The sequence below is a fragment of the Scyliorhinus torazame genome, chromosome 8 (genome assembly GCF_047496885.1).
Source record: "Scyliorhinus torazame isolate Kashiwa2021f chromosome 8, sScyTor2.1, whole genome shotgun sequence".
NCBI lineage: Eukaryota > Metazoa > Chordata > Chondrichthyes > Carcharhiniformes > Scyliorhinidae > Scyliorhinus > Scyliorhinus torazame.
Genome location: NC_092714.1, coordinates 125,643,635 through 125,664,593, shown reverse-complemented (window position 1 = coordinate 125,664,593; position 20,959 = coordinate 125,643,635). Strand labels below are relative to the sequence as shown.

General features: G+C 47.0%; 1 protein-coding gene across 4 annotated transcripts in view; it reads right to left on the bottom strand.

Moving 5' to 3' along the window:
* Nucleotides 1-20,959, bottom strand: part of reps2 (RALBP1 associated Eps domain containing 2) — a 319,465-nt gene that overhangs the window by 85,188 nt on the left and 213,318 nt on the right. For all 4 annotated transcript variants that reach the window (XM_072514142.1, XM_072514145.1, XM_072514143.1 and 1 more), the window contains exons 9-10: nucleotides 17,979-18,085; nucleotides 331-418 (exon numbers count right to left, since the gene is read on the bottom strand). In XM_072514142.1, the coding sequence (XP_072370243.1) occupies nucleotides 331-418; nucleotides 17,979-18,085 (195 nt within the window). The remainder of the gene's footprint in view (nucleotides 1-330; nucleotides 419-17,978; nucleotides 18,086-20,959) is intronic.

The following is a 20,959-nucleotide window of genomic DNA, read 5'->3' as shown; positions in this document are numbered from 1 at the left end:
CACTCCCAGCAGGGAGCTTTGTCAATTAGGAGCATGGGCCAAGAGAGTATGCGTAGAGGTCTGTTTGTGGCACTCCCAAATATTTCATTTCCATTCACTCAATGATATGTCGGTGGCTCTGGACAGTACCTACAAAATAAGCTATTTACCCCTCTGACTACAGAACGCCTCCCACAATCATCGCTCATCTATTCTTCATATGCGTGGTTACCTCCCCAGAGCTCCAAGAAATGGAGGGGGTCAAGCCAAGATATTTCATCTCTACAATAAAGAGAAACCTATACAAATGACACTGTTCCACTAGAGAGAGATAATTTTTAATGTTCCTACCTGGTTTGTCATTGTAGAAGTGCTGTTCTGGCTGTTGGAGGGTACTTGCAGGTAATATAGCTGGCATTGATGCAGCGACAATATTCTCCTGTTCAGGAAAAAGTAAATTGTAACATTCAATACTGTTTTGACAAAATTGTGTCATGTAGAATCCTCATGTTGCAATCCCAACAGAAATATACCCTCCAATTTTGAACCGAACTGGCTGTGTTTTCAGGGTGTTTGCAGAGCAGGCTTGAAGGGCAGAATGGCCTATTCCTAATTTCTATGTAAGGAAGTATTTGAAGATAATTCCATTATCATTTAACTTAATTTTCCTACATTGTTCAGAAGCACACAAGAGTATAACTCAAACCAGGGTGAGGCAGGGGATGTGGACATGGAGGAGGTGGTCAATCATGTTCATTAAAGAACAATGCATAAATAGAACGCAATAAAAGAATGCACATGCCATAAATCTCAAAGCAGATCACATATAATTATTTTTCTGTGCTGTCTCACGGCGCCGTGGTCCCAGGTTCGATCCTGGCCCTGGGTCAATGTCCATTTGAGTTTGCACATTCTCCCCGTGTCTTTGTGGGTCTCACCCCCACAATCCAAAGATGAACGGGTTGAGGTTTAATTTTTTTTTGTAGTCATAATGGTATTCGAGGATTGACGATTGGCTGTCAGGCAGGAGGCAGAGAGTTGGGATAAAAGGTTCTTTTTCGGAATGGCAACCAATGACGAGTGGTGTCCCGCAGGGTTCAGTGTTGGGGCCACAGCTGTTCTCTTTATATATTAACGATCTAGATGACGGGACTGGGGGCATTCTGGCTAAGTTTGCCGATGATACAAAGATAGGTGGAGGGGCAGGTAGTATGGAGGAGGTGGGGAGGCTGCAGAAAGATTTAGACAGTTTAGGAGAGTGGTCCAAGAAATGGCTGATGAAATTCAATGTGGGCAAGTGCGAGGTCTTGCACTTTGGAAAAAAGAATAGAGGCATGGACTATTTCCTAAACAGTGACAAAATTCATCATGCTGAAGTGCAAAGGGACTTGGGAGTCCTAGTCCAGGATTCTCTAAAGGTAAACTTGCAGGTTGAGTCCGTAATTAAGAAAGCAAATGCAATGTTGTCATTTATCGCAAGAGGCTTGGAATATAAAAGCAGGGATGTACTTCTGAAGCTTTATAAAGCATTAGTTAGGCCCCATTTAGAATACTGTGAGCAATTTTGGGCCCCACACCTCAGGAAGGACATACTGGCACTGGAGCGGGTCCAGCGGAGATTCACACGGATGATCCCAGGAATGGTAGGCCTAACATACGATGAACGTCTGAGGATCCTGGGATTATATTCATTTGAGTTTAGAGGTTGAGGGGAGATCTAATAGAAACTTACAAGATAATGAATGGCTTAGATAGGGTGGACGTAGGGAAGTTGTTTCCATTAGCAGGGGAGACTAGGACCCGGGGGCACAGCCTTAGAATAAAAGGGAGTCACTTTAGAACAGAGATGAGGAGAAATTTCTTCAGCCAGAGAGTGGTGGGTCTGTGGAATCCATTGCCACAGAGGGCGGTGGAGGCCGGAACGTTGAGTGTCTTTAAGACAGAAGTTGATAAATTCTTGATTTCTCGAGGAATTAAGGGCTATGGAGAGAGAGTGGGTAAGTGGAGTTGAAATCAGCCATGATTGAATGGTGGAGTGGACTCGAAGGGCCGAATGGCCTTACTTCCGCTCCTATGGCTTATGGTCTTATAATGGTCGAATATTGTGCAGGATTCCTGAAAAACCCACTGCTCTTCACATGAAGGGAGTTTCCTCTAACACTACTGCCGATTATGATGCCGTAAGTTGTAGACCTCCTTGCACATGGTGCCACTGCCACTTTGGTTGATTCACAAGTGAGTTCACCTCCCACTTTTTAATAGCATACGCCCCAAAAATCTGCTACTGGATTGCTCTGCAAACCTTCACCCCGGCCCCCACCAAAAAAAACAAATTCTGAGTAAGCAGAGCTGCAAGAAGGAACTAAGTACTCTTTAGAAAGAAATTAATTGCTCGTCAGAACTCTTACTTACGGTTTGTTTTTATTCGTTTGTATGATTGAGCAACACTGACCAGGCCAGTATTCATTGTCCACCCCGTATTATCCTCCAAAAGGTGATGGTGAACCATCTTGACAATGGAGTTGTTTGTTAAGGCATTTCAAGAGCCAACCACATTGCTGCTTAAGGTCTGGAGCCCCATATAGGCCAGATTGGGGAAGGAAGGCAGATTTCCTTCCTAAAAGGACATTGGTGTACCAAATGGGTTTCCAGACAAAACATAGTCACCATTACTAACACTAGTTTTTGACTCCAGATTCACTGAAATTAATTCCACAGCTTCTATGGTGGGATTTGAATTCATCCATGGAATATTAATCCTGGCCTCTGGATTATGAGTCCAGTAACGTATTCACTATGTAACTGCGCCCTACATTTTAGCTGCAGGAGTAGGACAAAAGAGACCTTCAAAACTTAGTAACTAAAATAATGAATTCAGAAAATAAAATATAAATAATTAACATAACCTTCTAAAGATCTAGGTTAAATACTTATAGGAACATGGGAGTAGCAGATTTGGCACTCGAACCTTCCATTTGGCCCTCGAACCTTCTCCGTCATTCAATGAGATCATGGCTGACCTACTTGAACGACATTTTCCGGCACAATCCCTATATCCCTTGTTGTCTATGTTATTTATAAATCTATTAATCTTATCTTGAAGATATTCACTTGAGCCTTCACAGCCCTTTGAGTGAAGAAATTCCTCCTCATCTCAGTCCTACATGGCCTGTCCCTTATTCTGAGACTGTGTTCCCTGGTTCTCGACTCCCTCCCAGCCAAGAGAAACATCTTCTTGCATCTACCTTATTTCACCCGATAAGAATTTTGTACGTTTCAATGAGATCACTTCTCATGCTACTAAATTCGAGAGCATAAAAGGGCAGCCTCCTCAATCTCTCCTCACAGGACAATCCCAGGAATCAGTCTTGTGCACCTTGATTGCACCCCCTCTATGGCCAGTATATCGTTTCTTAGGCAAGGAGGCCAAAGCTGTAAACAATACTCCAGAGAAGAGTCAGAAGCACAGTCAGTTTGAATGACAAAGAATAAGTGGGTAACTGAACATGATTGAGATCTGAATATTACGGGCTATGGGATCTTTCGAAAGGACTGGTTAAGTGGGAAAGAAGCAGGAGTGAACGTTTTGGTCAAGGAGCCATTCAACTGCTAAAGGTGCTGCAGGGATTAACCACAAGTTTAAGCCTCATCGGAGGAGGTTTCTGAGAGGACTGTAGATACATGGGCAATTCAAGAGATAACCACAAGGGGGACTAATACATATTTACATATGGAACACTACTTCCAGCTAATGTCTAACAGTAAGAAAAGAGGGAACAAGTTCAAACTGCAAAGGGCGAGATTAGGATTGATTTTCGCAAGTGCTTCCTCATCCCAATGGTTACCCTGTAGAATAGAATGGATGGCAAGGTGAGGTAAACCTTTTGACGAGACAACGATAGGAAACCGTAGGTTTCTTTTATTGACCTTGCTCATCTGTCTCTCTAATACTCACAGGATTGATTGTGACATTGTGCACATACTTGATTTGTGAAAAAAGTGCAAACAATGAGCTTCAAACAATTTGTAAAGAGTAATTATACTGCAGTAATACTCTGTACAGCAGTTAAATCTCCATGAAGATTTTGGAGTGATATAGGTGGACCGCAATTATACTGCCTGCGCATTTCTTTTAAGTTGAGGTTGAAGATTGCACCCCCCCGTGACAAAGTCTTCTATATTCACACATTCATACACTGCATTGTGTAATAGGCCGTGATTCAGAAGACCATGTCAAGCCTGAGGCCTTTGTTTCCATTACTCGCCGATTCTGGTACCCTTCAACAATAATATTGCAAAGACAGCGGCAGTTTTCATCCTAAAATGCTTACAAAGATACATTCTTGGACCTTAATTCAAACACTTTATTTTTTTTTAAATTATAAATTTAGAGCACCAATTATTTTTTCCAATTAAGGGGAAATTTAGCGTGGCCAATCCACCTAACCCGCACATCGTTTTGGGTTGTGGGGGTGAAACCCACGCAGACACGGGGAAAATGTGCAAACTCCACACACACCCAGGGTCGGGATCGAACCCGGGTCCTCAGCGCCATAGGCTGCAGTGCTAACCACTATGCCACAGTGCTGCCCAATTTAAACACTTTAAACTGATTTCTCTCCTTTAGAATGTGACAACTCCTTTCTTGCTGAGTAACCCACCTCTGGCAGAGAAACCAACCAGCCATCATTCATCTAGACAGTGACTGCCAGAGGAATCTTTGACCATTGAAGCACTAGAGAAAAGTCCAATTGCATACCCATACCCCTGTAGCAGAGGTTCCCCTATAACAAAACTCTGGCCAAATCAAACCAAAAACAGAGGTCAATGGTGGGGCACTTGTCTTGGCCCCATACGAGACCAGCTAATTCAGCAGACAGCGGGATCGGCATTGAACTGGGACCTCATGAGCCTGTATATTTCACTGTGCCATTCGGGAATGCTCTGCGGGATCGGCATTGAACTGGGACCGCATGGGCCTGTATATTTCACCGTGCTCATAGGGAATGCTCTGCCTGTGATCTTAAGCTTGCGGTTCAGCTCTTGAATCAGCCAGGTCAAATTAAGTGTCAAAACAGTTCAGAGCCTTTGAGCTGGAGGGAGCTGTTTGCATAGTTCCCCACTGTTTAAGAAAGGGCACAGGCAAGAGAAAGGGTCAAGGCGCAAATAAAAAAGTTGATCCACTTTTCAGCTTCCACTTTCATGTACATCTCGTACAAGCATGCCGCAGAGCAAAACTGTTGGAGGGAGACATTTAGCAGGGGAGAAATTAAATGAAAACACTTGTCAAGACAGCAGAGCATTTATGTGTTTGTACAATTACCACAAGAGTGATGGATTATAATGCTCTCTTGGAGGTTAAAAGATCTTAGATTAAACCTTTGGAAGCAGAGCCAAGAAACAATGCCACTTTTGTTCAAGGAGCCAAACTTTAAACAAGAAAAAGCTGGAGTGAAGTTATTCTTTTCAAAATGATGTCCATTTTTTCAAAGCTAAAATGCAACCCGATGTCTAAAATCATAGATGTTTAACACCTATCTGCAGACAGAATTCCCAATTAAGAAATCTGAATTACAATTGAAGTAGTGATTTTAATTCTGGTTAAACTGGAGAGCAAACAGAGGAAATAGTGGTATTCAATCAAGTGTTGGGATGCTAAAGTATCTCAGTCTGCCTGCAAGGCAATGACAGGGGATGGACATCATATTACAAATTAGTTCCTCTGAAACCACACCTTTCAAAATGTCACTTAGTCTGTGTGGTGATATGCATCACTGTATATACACAAGGGGTTAATGTAAATACACTACAACTAAGTAAACGCTAGAGGGAGCACCGGAGATGTCATGATATGCAAACATGCAGCTTAGAATAGGACACAATCAATGGACGGTGAGGGTCGCGATGCAGTACCCCCGGATTTCCACGGAATGGGGTCCAGAGGCCAGGGAGATTTTCAGGGTGACTGGGTGTACCGGGAGGGAGCAGCGCCTTACCGTAGTGGAGTGGATGAAGCTCTCGGTGCTCCCGGAGTCAAAGTGACAGGTCGGCTTGTGCCCATCAATCTTCACCGTCGTCGTCGCAAGGTTGCGGGGCCGGGACTGATCCAGGGTGATAGAGGCGAGCTGCGGCAGATGCTGGGAGGTCCCAGACTGGTCAGCGGTGGCGGAGGTAGCGGCAGGCGATGAACGGCCAGATGAGCAGGGGTCCTGAGGCGCCGTCCAAAATGGCGCCAAAGATGGCGGCACCCACAGGGCACACATGGTGGGCGGCATCAAAGATGACAGCGCCCATGGGCTGCATGTGGCTTGCGGTGAGGAAGTTGGCGGTGCCCACGGGCCGCAAGTGGCTTGCGAAGGGGTAAATGGCGGCGCCCCTGGGTCGCACGTGGGGGTTGTAGGAACACCGGGCACGGAAACAGCAGCGACCGACCGGGCCTGGCAAACAGCAGCGAAGTGTCCTTTCTTCCCACACTCGTTGCAGGTCGCGCTCCGCGCCAGGCAGCGCGCTGCCTGGGGTGTTTGCTTTGCCCGCAAAAATAACACTTGGGGCCCCCCCAGAGTTGGCTGGTTGCCGCGCGGGGCAGACTTGCGGTGAGCTGGAGTCGGCAGCTGGTGGGGCCCACAATGCCCACGAGGGTGCCGCGTGGTCGGGGGCGTAGGACTGAACGTTACGGGAGGCCACTTCTAACGAATTAGCGAACTGCCTAGTTCCCGCAAGATCGAGCGTACCCCCTTCCAGTATCCGCTGGAGGGCATACGCAGACTTCATGCCCGTGACGTAAGCGTCTCTAATTAAAAGGTCGGTGTGCTGAACTGCCGAAACTGCCTGGCAGTCACAGTTCCTACCTAGGATGTGCAGGGCACGCCAGAAATCTTCCAGAGACTCCCCGGGGAGTTGCTGTCTCGTGGCCAGGAGGTGCCTGGCGTATACTTGATTCACTGGTCGAACGTAATGTCCCTTTCAGGAGCTCTATCGCTTCGGAGTAGGTGGGCGCATCCCGGATGAGGGGAAAGATGTCAGGGCTCACCCGTGAATAGAGGACTTGGAGCTTCTGCGAGTCCGAGGGTTCTTCAGCGGCTGTCCTGAGGTAGCTTCCGAAGCAGGCTAGCCAGTGGTCAAAGGCAGACGTAGCGTTGGCTGCTTGAGGGCTCAGCTGCAGGCGATCAGGCTTGATGCGGAGATCCATCGTTTAAAAAATCTTGGTCAATAAATTAATGCAGTCAATTACTGCAAGACGAGAATGGTGGAACAATCGAGGCTTTATTGAACAAGATGTTGTGCCTCCTGTAGCTGGAACCAGAATGGCTGCAGTATCGGAGAGCACACACTTTTATACACTGCCTGCTGAGCGGAGCCAGCAGGCAGGGATTTACCATTGTACCTGTAATATACGGGCAGTGCCGTAATACATATAATATGCCACTAGTGGTGACTACCACAGAGACCACTGCACGACTCCACACAGGGAACGATGCCAGACTCCAGAGAGAGCGCGACACAAGCCTCCACAGCGAGCTCGTTGACAGACTCCACAATGGAAGCAACTCGAGACTCCAGTGTGCAGTCCATGCATGAACAGGATCGTGAAGGTCTATCCACCTTCTCTGAGCAACCAGCAGCAGACGATGCAAGTCTACCACACTCTTTGGACAACAAAAAGACTATGACAGTCTACCCAGCTCATTTAACCAACAAGAAGACACTGCAGGTCTCCCCACTGTATGTGAGACAAGTTACAAAGGCATCACAATTCCCATACAGATGTGCAACATCACAGCGAGACTGACAGATCTCCGCTTGTATGCACAGAGGCACTCGACAATCCAAGTGAAACTACTCGTGAGTCCAGTGCGACCACGTCAATTGAAACCTCATCCACTCGAGCCTCTCCACAAGGAAATTAAATCTTGAACATTTTGACTCCAGACGAGGAGCATCAAAAAACCAAAGATGATTCAGGTGAACCAGAAATAACTCCAGACGGGGAGCATCAACAAGCCAAAGATGATTCAAGTGAACTGGACATGACTCCAGACGGGGAGCACCGAGGAATCAAAGACGAAACGCTCAATGAACCACAATGGATACTGACACAATTAACGTTGTGAAGGACTTGAATTCTCCATTCGGACTGGTCATTGAGCGCAACAAGCACAACAACGAAACTTACAAAAACACCGACAACAACAAGAAGCGTACCAAAGGCACCAACGTCAACAACAAGCACGACAAAACCAACAACACTGGAACAACGACTGGTATGACATGGTATAACTCTGCCAATGCAGGACACTGTGACAGCACAGCTCAAGACAATGGCAAGTGTGCAGACATACCATGGCATGATAACGCATCTTACAAATTCACGTTTGCTACACTACATACAAGCACACCAGCTTTCAAGGCAGCTGACATACAGCATCAATACCGCAAACACAGATACCAATCCAGGTCAGACAGCAAAGATGACATCAAGAATCGCTACCACAAGCATAAAAAAGAGTCCAAATCAGACAACAAAGTGATTTGACCATTTCAACTCCTCCTGATGGCCTCTTGGTTCCTTAAGCACAGGGACACTGACGGCGCTCACAAGGAAATGACAACATCAAAATCAACACTTCAATAACAAAACAAGAAAGCCACTCGACCATATAAATTCATGAACTGTGGACTCATAAATATTACTTGATATTGTATAATCATCACTGTCATCATACCTTGTACTTTCATCGCTTATTTACCTGTTCTTGTTCAATTTTCTTTAACCAAGTACAGAAAATATGTAACACGAAAAAAGGGGGAATGTGGTGATATGCATCACTATATATACACAAAGGGTTAATGTAAATACAATACAACTAAGTAAACGCTAGAGGGAGCACCGGAGATGTCATGATATGCAAACATGCAGCTAATGAACACTTAGAATAGGACACAACCAATGAGCAGTCAAGACACCCAGAGGTGGAATTACCACAAGGGGGCATTACACAACCGATATAAAAGGACAGGGCACACATGCTCTGCCTCTTTCCACAGACAGACATCTAGAGAGTACATCAGGGTTGATCAGCAGCATCGCACCCAGCACGTGGCTTAGAGCAGACTGGTTTAGTTAGACTGAGTTACTATAGTTAGATTAGCAGGAGAGCCGAACTCATTTAAGAACTGTGTTAATAGTTCAATAAACATACTGCATTCATTACAAAGTCTGGACCTTCCTTTGTCAGAGCATACATCAAGGAAGCAGCTTATGCTACACGAAGAAGCAGAACACAACAGTCTGTATTGGTCTGTATTGCAGGAGAGCTCCCAAGGTCAGCAATATTTCTTTTGTTTATACCCTGTAGAATGGAAGTTTGGATGGTTTGGCATAATCTTTGGATATAACTGAATAAATAAGGAGTTTTGTTTTAAATCAAAGTGCCGCAGTAAAGTGCCAGAATGAAAATTCTTCAACTTTTCCTTCAATTAACTGATACATGGAAAACCCCCCGAAATAATTTGGAAATAAAATTCTATTATTTGAGAAACAGGTTGACTGTGCAGAACTTGGTGTGCGATTTAATCAAAGAGCATTTAGCCTGCAACCTAGTGTGTGAATGGTGGGAGAGTTGGGGCTGGATGCGTGAACCTCCTCGAGAGACACCACTGCCCAGCATCCCCTGAGCTGGAAGCCACGTGTGATTAAAGTTCACACTTTTATCTGCAGTATTTGTTTCAATTTAATTGCAGAGAGGGTCACTGATAACACAGTTCTAGCATTCAAATTGTGCTGTACCACTAAACCTTCCTTAACAAGGACAGCAGCAAATAGAATGTGTGGTCTTTCGGTTTCATAGATCATAGAATTTACAGTGCAGAAGGAGGCCATTTGGCCCATCGAGTCTGCACCGGCTCTTGGAAAGAGCACCCTACCCAAGGTCAACACCTCCACCCTATCCCCATAACCCAGTAACCCCACCCAACACTAAGGGCAATTTTGGACTCGAAGGGCAATTTATCATGGCCAATCCACCTGCACATCTTTGGACTGTGGGAGGAAACCGGAGCACCCGGAGGAAACCCACGCACACACGGGGAGGATGTGCAGACTCCGCACAGACAGTGACCCAAGCCGGAATCGAACCTGGGACCCTGGAGCTGTGAAGCAATTGTGCTATCCACAAGGCTACCGTGCTGCCCTGAAGCTCACACTGAAGTATTGCTCATCAAGTATTTTTACGAGGAAGAAAGGGCAACAAAAACAAACCTCACTCAAGCTTCTGTGCAATCTGCCATTAGTCTGACACAAACCGTTCTCAAGCTGATCCTTCCCGAGTAAGTAAAAGTAATAGATATTTCCAAGATGCTTGTTGAAATGTCACAAACACAGTGACCAACTGCCATCTTGATTATATTTTTATGACTGATGTGAAAGTGACGACACAGATGATTTCTCAACTGGCTATTTAGTTTACAAAAGCAATTAGGCCACACAACTGGATGCAACGACCTCAATTATCTTTTGAGCCCACTTTCGAATTCCCAAATGCAGGCTCACACTCTGAAATGGTTGATTTGGGCCTATTCCAACAGGGGGTAACTGAACTGTGTTGAAAGACATTTCTGCCATTCTCTTAGCACAACAGGAATGCTTTAGGTGAAGAAAGGGCCACCAAACATAAACTTAATGAAACTCTTGACATTGTCCTCATCAACACGCATCCAAAGTTATAGACTTCTCTACAAGTATTGAATGATAGAAAAGGCCTTTCCTCTCATTGAACTGTCACTAAATGTCACCATCCACTGCAGATTGTCAATGGACCACTTCTGGATCAGGAGCAGTTATATCTTTAGTGAGCAGCAGCTTGCTTTGGTGATGGAGGTGGGGAGGGGGTGGTGCGCCCTCAGAAGGGTGGGAAAAGGGAACAGAAAAATAAACAGCACATGGGTTCCAAGGCCAACTGTAGCAGTAATGACCCAAATCAATACAAATTGAGCCTACTATATTTTGTTCTTGGCCATCTTCTTTCATTATAATGGAAATTCAAGTGCTAAATATAGTAGTAACACAGCATAATAATGAAAGATTTTATGAACACATTTATATAAATGATTTAGATGAAGGGACTGATGGTATGGTTGCTAAATTTGCTGATGACACAAAGGTCAGTAGGAAAATAAGTTGTGAAGAGGACATAAGGAGCCAACAAAAGGGTATAAATAGGTTAGACGAGTGGGCAGAGAACTCGCAAATGGAGTACAATGTGGGCAAATGGGAGGTTGTCCATTTTGACAGAACGACTAAGAAAGAGACCTATTATTTAAACAGGAAGAGATTGCAGAGCTCTGAGATGGAGAGGATGTCCTAGTGCATGAAGCACAAAATGTTACTGTGCAGATGTAACAAGTAATTAACAAAGCTATTAAAATGTTATTGTATTCAATTTGCCTTGCAATGAACAAGAGTAGGGAGGTTATGATTTAGTTGTACAGAGCATTGGTGAGACCATTTCTGGAGTACTGTATACAGTATTGGTCTCCAGATGTAAATGCATTAGAAGCAATTCAGAGAAGGCTTACTACATTAATACCTGGAATAAGTGGGTTGTCTTATGAAGGAAGGTTGGATGGGCCAGGCTTGTATCCTCTGGTGCTTAGCAGAGTAAGAGGCGACTTGATTGAAACAAGGGCCGGGATTCTCCCCTACCTGGCGGGAACCACTACGGCGTCGGGATGCCCCAAAGGTGCGGAATTCTCCGCACCTTTAGGGGCCAAGCCCTCACCTTGAGCGGCTAGGCCCGCGCCGGAGTGATTTCTGCCCCGCCAGCTGACGGGAAAGGCCTTTGGTGCCACGCCAGCTGGCGGCGAAAGGACTTCGCCGGGCGACGCAGGCGCGGGAGCGTCAGCGGCCACTCACGGCATCCCTGCGCATGCGCAGTGGAGGGGGTCTCTTCCGCTCCGCCATAGTGAAGACCATGGCGAAGGCACATGAAAAAGAGTGCCCCCACGGCACAGGCCCGCCCGCGGATCGGTGGGCCCTGATCGTGGGCCAGGCCACCGTGGGGGCATCCCCCAGGGCCAGATCGCCCCGCGCCCCCCAGGACCCCGGAGCCCGCCCGCGCCGTCTGCTCCCGCCGGTAAGGTAGGTGGTTCAATCTACGACGGCTGGCGAGGGTTGACAGCAGCGGGACTTCAGCCCATCGCGGGCCGGAGAATTGCTGAAGGGAGCCCGCTGACCGGTGCGGCATGATTCCAGCCCCCGCCGATTCTCTGGTAGCAGAGAATTCGGGACACGGCGGAGGCGAGATTCACGCCAGCCCCCAGCGATTCTCCGACCCGGCGGCGGGTCGGAGAATCGCGCCCACGGTCCTGAGGGGTATTGACAGGGTGCATGTGGAGAATCTCGAACTTGGCATCGCTGTTTAAAAATAAGAGGTCACCCATTTAAGACAGGGGTGAGGAGAATTTCTTTCGGAGAGTTATGAGTCATTGGAACTTGAGTGAGAGTCCGTGAATATCTTTAAAGCAGAGGTGGATTGATTTTTTTTATAAGTAACTGGGTGAAAGCTTATCGGGGTAGGCAGGAATGTGAAGCTGAGGTTAAAATTAGATCAGTCGGGGGCAGCACAGTGGCACAGTGGTTAGCACTGTTGTCTCACGGCGCCGAATCCCAGGTTCGATCCTGGCTCTGGGTCACTGTCTGTGTGGAGTTTGTACATTCTCCCCGTGTTTGCCTGGGTTTCGCCCCCACAGCCAAAGGTGTGCAGGGTAGGTGGATTGGCCACGCTAAATTGCCCCTTAGTTGGAAAAATGAATTGGGTTCTCTAAATCTTTTTTTAAAAATCAGATCAGCCATGATCTTATTGAATGGTATAGCAGGCACGAGAGGCCCTGTGGCCTACTCCTGCTCCTAATTCGTATGTTGTTTGCATGTAACCAAATAACTCAACATTAAGGGCGCAATTCTCTGGAAAGTTTTCGAAGTGTGATAGCAAGCGGGAATTTCCGCGAGCTTCCCGGCGCTCGGCACAGCGAGGCCGGCAACGCAATTCAACGTTAATTGGTTCACTTAACAAGGCCTCAGGGGCTTCTCACCGCAAATGAACACTTGCCAGCTAATTCGCCGGGACCGCGCTCGCCAGCCCCCCGCTAACACGGTCGAGCAGCACTTAAGCTGCACTTGCTCAGCCAACCCCAGTCAGCTCGCAACAATGGCGCTGAGGAGACCAGCCCCAAGATTCGGGGATGCTGACCTGGAGAGGCTCCTGGACGCGGTGGAGGCCAGGAGGGATGCCCTGTTCCCCCGAGGGTCCCGGAGGGTGAGCCACAAGGTAGCCAGTGCTGCCTGGGATGAGATGGCGGCAGCTGTCAGTTTGGGGAGTATGTCCAGGTGGACTGGTGAGCAGTGCAGGAAGATGATCAAAGCCCTCCACCGGGCAGCACAAGTCAGTAGAAACCAACCCCCCCCCCCACAAAGGGAGCACCCACCACCCAACACCCCATGCCAACCCCCAGCTCTCCCTTTCCCCACCCCCTCAACTCCCCCAACCCCGCCTTCACACCCCCTCTCCTACCATAGTGAACCACAAACAATGTGAGCCACAAACAATGCCCTCTCTGTGTCTCCTCAGGAAAAGCTCTCACATATTCGGCGGGAGGGGGCCCGGACTGGCGGAGGGGTGCTAGACATAAGAATCCTCACCTCCTTCGAGGATCGGGTCCTGGAGTTGACCGGTGTGAGCGGTCAGCCATGCGGAGGCTGGCAGACGCCGCAGAGGTGAGGAACCACCGGGCTCCACCCAGAGGACCTGTCAAACATGAGTAGCTGCGTATAAGGCCCCCCCTTGCCCTCGGATCGGCCCGCCCCTAACCAGGGCGTCCGCAGCTGCCACGCTAGTTTCCCGACCGGCAGGACCATGAGTGGTCCATTCTGTCGGGGGCAGAGAATGGCGTAGTGAGCCTCCAGCAAATTACTCACTTAGTACCTCCAAACGCGAATCCACGTTTTGGTCCCTAATCAGTCCTACACTATTTTTGCTACTTATATTCTTATAAAAGACTTTTGGATATTCTTCTTGAACTGGAGTTAAAATAATTGTATTTACAAAGCTGCTTAATGTGACCTCCTCTTTCCATGGCAACATGGCGATGCAATATAGGAACCCTTTGAATCCACAATGTTCTGGCCTCATGCAAAACTCTTTGGCATATTCTTCTCTTTGCTGATATCATATCCCTTCAGGTCACCTACAGAGGGTGTCTACTTTTATTCCAGAACTTACAGAAAGTTGATAAGCCTTGCTCGCCTGAGATTCAGGACAAAATGCACCAAGTCATCAGAGAGTTTGTCGACGCTGGCGATGCCATACTAACAGACCGAGGAGTACCTTCAGTGGCAAAAGGACAGACTCTCTCTCACAGAGTTTGACCAGCAGCATCAGGAAGACAAATATCATGGTCCAGGATGTTTCTATACCACAATCTACCAGTATTGATCTTGTGATGCTGGGGAGGTTGTTGATAGCTTCACATAGATCGGCTCGACAATCACCAACAATCCGCCACTTGGTGCTGAAATCAACACACACATCACAAAAACTGCAGCTGTTATATCCAAGCTATAAGATAGCAGCCTGACTGAAAACACCAAACTGTAATTCTACCAAGCCTGTAGCCTCAGTGCACTCCCTTACAGTGATGAGGGCTGGAGAACTTATGTTAGGCGGGAGAAAAGGCTGAACATTTTCCACTTCGCTTTCTCAGATGTAACCTCGGCATCTCTTGACAGAAAAAGATCACCAACTCAGAGGTGCCGAAGTGTGCTAATAACATTAGCATTCACGTATTGCTAAGCCAATGCTGGCTGAGCAGGCTCAGTCACGTCCATCGGATGCATGACAGCCATATACTGAAAGGCCATCTGTATAGGGAAGTGGCCATTGGGTCACAAGCTCCTGTGCGTCCATACCTCTGCTCCAAGGACACTATGGCAGAATATGAAGATCTTGGACATTGACAACTGGGAGGCAGTCACGGATGGCTGTGACCTCAGAGGCTGTTTGGACGGGCATTGGATGAGGTAATTCGAAACAAAAAGCTGAGCTGGCTGAAAATAGGGCCCAGAGAAAAGAGAGGCCAGTGAATCCTGCAATTTCCACTGCCATGCCACAGGAGGGCTCCTGAGTCGCACCAAGCAATGCTTAACATAGAGTTGACCATCATGAGACAGAAGGCTGCCACAAATTCAATTGAAAGGGAAGACAATTTCCACAGATGTGCACATTTGTTTTCAAAGAAATAATCAGCTAATTCTGGATTCTTTTTTAAAACACAAGGAACATACCCATTTCTGAATAAACATAATGGATTATAAAATATTGCTACACTGCATATTGATAGGAAACTGTAAACCTGTAATATAATTCCAAATCCTTAAGAACTGCACAATATAGTAAGTAGTAGGTGTTTATTCCCCTGGTGTCAGCAGCTAACTTTAAGTTGGATATTGTCACTTCAGTTATTTTAGAATAAATAGTTTTGCAGTATCCATGAGTGTTCAGCAACGAGGTGTATTTGGAACTTTATTTCATTGCTGATCATTCTTCCAGCTATAGCTCAGTAAATTTGAGTCCTGTTCTGCAATTCTTCTTGAAAAATCCACTTGTGCAAAACTGGCTTCATTACAGATTCTGATCATATGTTAAAGAGCGGATGCAGGTTAACAGCAGCATCCAATCATAGGAAACATTTGCTGTCATCATTTAACTGCACTAAGAAAATGGAGCCCATTTGATTCAAAATGAATTTGGATGTTATGAAGATAGTTGAGTTTAAGTGAAATGAGGCAAACCCTATTTCTTGCTCCAAACATTTGTTCCGTCTTAAATGCAGTAATTACCCACAGTCTCATAACGAAGACGCGTCTATCTCAATCGCTACTCGTGCACTGAAGTATATGCTTGCTTTTAAGGCAATAATTACCGGTTACATAAACCTCAATTTCAGCAAAAGCCACAAACAGCTCCATTTACAGCCAGTCAAGCAGCCCCGTTGAGGCTGAAGGATTGACAAATTTTCCAACCATGAACACTTAAAGGTTTGGAGCATTTCAGCATCCCCTCTCCCTTGACAAAGGAGCAGTAATATCCCACATGGGACTTACAGGGTGGGTATGATTGCCTGTGGTTCTGGCGGAGTAGGAGCTCCACCACTGAGGGGCGGGTACTTCATTCAACTGTGTATAAAAGGACATCTAGTAAGGCACCGACGGAGGAGACCCCGTAGGGATCTACCGGGAGTTGGATATAACGTAACTGTAAAAAAAACAAGTTCGTTATTACTTGTTGTGGACTCCCCGTGTCCTGATTAAAGGAGCCTTCAAATTCTCCCTCCTGATCATGGAAATTTCCAGTTATTCTCTTCCACATATATATCAAATTTCCATTGACAGGAAGTGAGTGTTGCTGGCAGTGCCAGCATACATTGCTCATCCCCAATTACAATCGAGACGGTGGTGATGAGCTTGCTAGGCCAGAAGGTGATTGAGGGCAGTGCCATAAAAGCAGCATGACCTCCTCATGGCGGCCAGGGGGAGTAACCACCATGTCACCAACTCCTGTCCCTCACACCAGTACCCCCTTCCCCCATACCCCCTTGCCCCATCCAGAGGATGACCAAACCCCACCCGCCAGCAGTCTGCTCGCTCCCCACTCTGCACCACATTTCAACACCCATATAGGGTGCCATACACACACAGCCCACTAGCTGCCCATCACTGTGCTGCCCGTGTCCGGCTGCCTCACTCTGTGCATTTTCTGTCCCTGCTAAGAGGAGAAGGTGGCGCATAACCGCAGGGAGAGCGAACAGACTGGAGGGGGCTCACCGGACACTCACTTCCGCAGAGTGGCGGGCATTGGACCTAGTCGGTGGGCACAGAGAGCGGGCAGTCGCTAAAGCAGAGGGCAGCTTCGAGGAACCAAGTGAGCCCACGCTGAGTTCCGGTGTCTTATGGCACGCGTGGCACCACCCCACACGATCACTCCACCAGCCCACCACACCATCCCTCCACCATCCCCACTCCAGCACTCCACCACTTCCACCCACCACTCTACCAACCCTCCACCGCACGGCTCTATCACTCCCACCACTCCACCACCCGCACCCCAGAACCCCATCACCTCCCCCATCCCAGCACCATCCCTACTCCAGCACTCCACCATCCCAGCATCTCAGCAGATCCACACCCCCGCCACCTCTACACAACCCCTCCAACACCACATCACTATTCCACCACCCCCACCCCAGCATCCCACCACCTCCACACCACCCCTCCACCACCCCCACCTGCAGTCCAACCATGCATCATGTCTTGTGTCTTGCGGGATCATCTGGCACCGAGGTGGGCCCTTCTGGTGCCCCCGGCCACATCCCAAGCACATGGCAAGCGATGAGGCGGGACCAGACAGCGAGGCGAGCCCCCAAAAGACAGCCCGCGACACTCCGGAGCACCAGTCCGGGGCCAAAACCAACTTTCCGTCACAGCTGTCTCCAACCCCCGCCACAATCCCAGAGACACTCACCTCAGCTGGGCATGTTAGTGAAGAGGCTCCTGGGGCACTATATGGTGCGCACCACTCACATGCAGCAGTACATCAGATGGAAATAGGAACCCCAAGGGAGTGGACGGTCAGTGGTGGCTCGACCCCAGGGACTAGCTGCAGTCCAGACTGGTCTCGGATTTCTAGAAAGGATGGTCCCATTGATGCTGGAGATGCAATCACAGAGCCAGGGACTACATGAGGGAGTGCCAGCAACTATCCTGGTTGGATAGGATTGTCTAGCAATATAATTAAGATCAATATCTGATGGAACAATTAAAACAAATCCTAACAATTTCTTCTGCTATCAATGACATGTAGCACATTTTCATATTATTATAGCTTTGTACTATAGCTGGGTCCTATGAAACGAATGACATGACATGTTAATCATTTCTCCGGTCTCACCTCACTGTCATTCCAGTTTGTCCATTGCTGTTGTACTGGTAGCGACTCAACAGCCAAGTTGCCATGGGAACCCAAATGTACATCTTCGTGCGTCAACTGTGGAGACACTGCAACAGAAACTTTGCTTTTGTAAGTTTACTAAATTACAGCAAATCCTCACTTACCGTTGACCCATTTAACCTAGTTTTACATTAACATTTTAAAAAATTCATTTCATGGAATGTGGGTATTGCTGGCTGGGCCGCATTTATTGCCCATCCCTGAGAGCACCTAAGAATCAATCACATTGTTGTGGATCTGGAGTCACATGTAGGCCAGACCAGGTAAGGCCGACAGATTTCCTTCCCCAAAGGACATTAGTGAACCAGGTGTTGTTTTACGACAATCGACAATGGTTTCATGGTCATCATTAGACTTCTACTTCCAGATTCTTATTGAATTCAATTTTCACCATCTGCCTTGGGGAGATTCGAACCTGGGTCCCCAGAGCATGACTCTGGGTCGCAGGATTACTTGTCCAGCGACAATGCCACTATGCCACTGCCTCACCTTCATCATTAATGAAGTAGAGTTATTATATCCATTTAACACTGTTTCACTTTAACGTCAGCAACCACAGACCTCCTCTTCTGTGGTCTGTCTGCTCACATGACTTTCCCCCACAGTGCTTCTACACTCGTCCTCTTCCTCCTGCTTCCTCCTTCCTTGCTGAACACCACCCAATGTCTCATAGCTTACTAACTCCCACCTGTGCCACCTGTCACTAGATAGATTCTGGTCGAAATTCTAAAAGTACTGCATACTGAGGTGAACAACATAATTATTTTGGACATTTTCATTGTATATTGTATTTCTTTCATATCTAGCGATATATTTTATTTTGCAAGTTATTTTAGCTCAGAATGGACAGGTCTGCGCATGTATGATTCAGCATTTCAACTTGCCAACTTGCTCATTACTATTTCCAGGAGGGAAATGTCTGACAAAGCCTAACTCCAGCTTTAACGATTCCTATGGAGAGCCGTGACTCACATCAAATCACTTCAATTAAAGTGGCAATTTCCACATTTATGGAATCAGATTTTAGTTCTGACTGATACTGAAGCAGCAGTATAACTCCAAAGGGAAGTCCCAAACAGAATCCCCAGTTCTGCAAAGATGCCTCTTCCTCCTTCACTCTGTTCATCACACTAATAATAATTTTTGTCACAAGTAGGCTTACATTAACACTGCAATGAAGTTACTGTGAAAAGCCCCTAGTCGCCACATTCCGGCGCCTGTTCGGGTACACGGAGGGAGAATTCAGAATGTCCAATTCACCTAACAGCACGTTTTTCGGGACTTGTGGGAGGAAACCGGAGTACCCGGAGGAAACTCCCGCATGACGGCTGGATTCTCCATTCTGGAGGCTAAGTGTTGTCGTGAAAACTGTGGAGTTTCACAATGGCGAAATTGGGTCCACTAGATGTTCTTTTTAGTGTACAGACTCTTGAACTAGCTTGCCTTGTTTAGGAACCTTCGACATTGTGCTACTTGCATTTGACATGATTTAGCAACACAACTAATCAGAACCTTAGGGAGATTTATTGACCGTACACATCATCACGACAAGCCGATCCGTACAATATGAAAAAAATCCCAAAGCATCGGAATGATAGTTTGTACACAATTTAAGAGTAATTGATGTGACGTGTTCAGTAAAGGCCAGGCCCTCGAACGGATTAGCTTCGCCTAAGTGGCTGAAATGACAAAGTGAGCTGAGTGAACCAGCTTAGTGGAGAAACATGGAGTGGGCAACATAGGGATTGGGAGGGGTCAGGGTGGAAACCACAGGCACCGAAATGACAAACAGGAGCAAGAGAGCGTGAGAAAGTCAAAAGTCATGACATTTTAAAAGATGCTTAAAAGAAAAACTGGGGAACTGTGTGTGTTAGCCCTATTGGCTGGGTATGGTAGCTGGTTTGGGGGGGGGCGGGGGGGGGGGGGTTATTTACTGAGTTATGTTTACATTTGAAATTGTTGTTAAAAATCCTAAATGCCTTAATAAAATGTTATCCAAAAAAAATATGCTTAATAAAGAAATGAACTCCCTAGTAGCCCGGCGAAGGATCTTGCTAATGTGGGAGGAGGCGAAGCCCCCCAGCCTGGAGGCCTGGATAAATGATATGGCTGGGTTCATAAAGTTGGAGAGGATTAAGTTCGCCTTGAGAGGGTCTGCGCAGGGGTTCTACAGGCGGTGGCAACCGTTCCTAGACTATCTCGCGGAGCGTTAGAGGAAGGTCGGTCAGCAGCAGCAGCAACCTTGGGGGGGGGGGGGGTGGAGGACGTCCTGGGAGGGGGGGAGGCGGGGGGGGGACTGCCTGGGAGGGTGGATGAGCAAGAGATAACATGAAGGGTTGGGGAAATTGGCACGTACGGTTGAGGGCCAGTGTACAAATCTGTGTAAATATATCATTTTGCCATGTATATATCCTGCTCTGCGCGATTTCTCGGTTTTTTTTGTTACGGGGGGGGGGGGTTTATTGTTTGTAAGGGAGAAAAATTGTGTTAAAAAACTTTAATAAATATATATATTTTTTTAAATAAAGAAATGAACATTGGCATTTATAATCAAAGGAGAAAAATGTCAATAAGCCACTCCATGAGAAACATTAGCATTAATAATAATAATGAGAGACTTCTTCGTTTTGTAGCTCTAGATTATGGACAGCAGTCTAATCTCTGGACATCAACATTACTACAGTGAGGAAGGCCTGTGCAGGTTTGGGATAGAATTGCTAAATTCTGATGATTATATTACAGAAAAATGTAAATGACACTTTGATGCCACACTCAAGGGTAATCACATGAGCTCAAACCTACCGACATTTTCAGGGCGGCATGGTGGCACGCACAGTGGTTAGCTCTGCTGCCTCACAGCACCAGGGACCCGGGTTCAATTCCAGCCTCGGGTGTCTGCCTGTGTGGAATTTGTATGTTCT